At 40.5% G+C, this 1,934-nt stretch overlaps 1 protein-coding gene across 1 annotated transcript in view; it reads right to left on the minus strand.

Annotated features, from left to right (window-relative positions):
* LOC106012418 (multidrug resistance-associated protein 1) overlaps positions 1-1,934 on the minus strand; it is a gene marked incomplete in the record, with an annotated part of 11,988 nt that overhangs the window by 6,127 nt on the left and 3,927 nt on the right. Inside the window, 2 exon segments of the mRNA XM_013085357.2 lie at positions 713-814; positions 1,344-1,454. Coding sequence (XP_012940811.1) covers positions 713-814; positions 1,344-1,454 — 213 coding nt within the window.

Genomic DNA, 1,934 nt, shown 5'->3' on the forward strand with positions numbered 1-1,934 from the left:
ACACACACACACACACATACACACACACACACACACACACACATGTGCGCGCATATTACATGTGGTGTTGTGGTTACACTCTCTATTGTCACACGCATGCAGACTTGAGTTTTATTCTTGTGTGAGGAGGTTCTTTTTTTTTTAATCGAGAATCTTCGTCCGTCTGTCGGGACGTTGGATTCCTCCTAGCCCAGGTGGGTCGTGACAGGTAGGGTCGAAAAAGCCACTTCCTTAATGATCAAAATGTGTCGATAGCGATGTATAATATTCGCAAAGATATTGCCTATTACCCACGCTTGTACGTATACGCGCGTTCAGACAAACAGACACACACACACTCACACACATACACACACATACACACACACACACACACACACACACACACACACACACACACACACACGTACACACACACACACACCGCGAGCTAAGTGCAATCTTATGCCAACCCGATATTTTGGAGGTAGTTGTAAATCATCATGAAATATATTGAATTCCAGTTGTGGAAAAGGGAGTAACTACAAAATAAAACGGTAATTCTACGGAACAAAAGGATCAGCTACAAAAATTTGGGGCAAAAAAAAAACACATTTCCAGCAGCCTCGTGACCGAAAAAGAAAACCTAAATTCGGAAACGGACGTAAGTTCAGGACAGTACACGGCCCACTAACGTATCATCTTTTACATCGGCTTTAAACAAAAAACTCACCTCACTCTCTAGACCAGAATATTCCATAATCCTCTCCACAGACACCACGGCTGTTTCGTACTCTCCAGAGAGTCGGGTCACCGTGGAGAAATTCTTCGTCACCTTCAGAAGCGAGAAGACGGACACAGGGGAATGGTCGGACTTGAATATAATTTGGGACTGCTTCATTGTATAGTGCGGTATTGTATGATAATATATAAGTCGGATGTATAAGTCGGTGGCATGGCGTTTTGGTGGGTAGTCACTGGGGTGAGTCCCAGAGCAAAACATAATAAACCTAGCTCAAAATACAGGGTGCTGCACAATGGCATCCTCGTAAAATTCTTTGCATATATATTGTATTGGGAATTTGGTTACTTTGATAGTCTTTTAATGCATGTGTGTGTTAAGGTATATATCTATCTAGGTATTTATATATTATATGTGTGTATGCTATTTTAACACAAACTTCACCATGATCATCAGTATAGGCGTGTTTATTTATTTATTTGATTATTTATTTATTTATTTATTCATTTATTTATTTAACTATCTATGTATTTATTTATTTACTAATTTTCTTGTTTGTACGAATATTTAAATGCGCATAAACACACAAATAATCAAAACATGCACGACAGGATATACTTACCCTAAGCATGTAAGTAATAGTGAGTCCTGTCAGGCCCGGGGAGAGGTCAGATCTCAAGGTCACTGCCAGGACACAGGTGGTCAGCACAATGATGTGACTCAGGAAGTCCAGACGACACATCAGCCATCTTGAACGTCAGAAAACACAGATATGTAACACGCCATGGATTCAACCTTTGAATGATTTTTACAACAGTGGTAGTTTGCCGTAAGCCCGTGTTAAAATTAGATCAGTGAAGAGGTGGGCTGTTTGAACTTTGTTGTCAGAGTTGACGAAAACTTAATGAACACTCATATATGCCAGCAAAAAGACTAGATAAAATCATGTTATTATCATTATTCACTTAGTTGAACTCGTCAAAATGTTTACTCCTACTCTTCTCTCTCTCTCTCTCTCCTTCTCTTCTCTCTCTCTCTCTCTCTCTCTCTCTCTCTCTCTCTCTCTCTCTCTCTCTCTCTCTCTCTCTCTCTCTCTCTCTCACTCACTCTCTCTCTCTCGCTCTCTCTCTCTCTCTCTCACTCACTCACTCACTCTCTCTTTCTCTCGCTCTCTCTCTCTCTTCTTCTTCTTCTTCTTCTTCTTCTTCTTCTT

Source organism: Aplysia californica, unplaced genomic scaffold (genome assembly GCF_000002075.1).
Source record: "Aplysia californica isolate F4 #8 unplaced genomic scaffold, AplCal3.0 scaffold00367, whole genome shotgun sequence".
In the NCBI taxonomy this organism is placed as follows: domain Eukaryota; kingdom Metazoa; phylum Mollusca; class Gastropoda; order Aplysiida; family Aplysiidae; genus Aplysia; species Aplysia californica.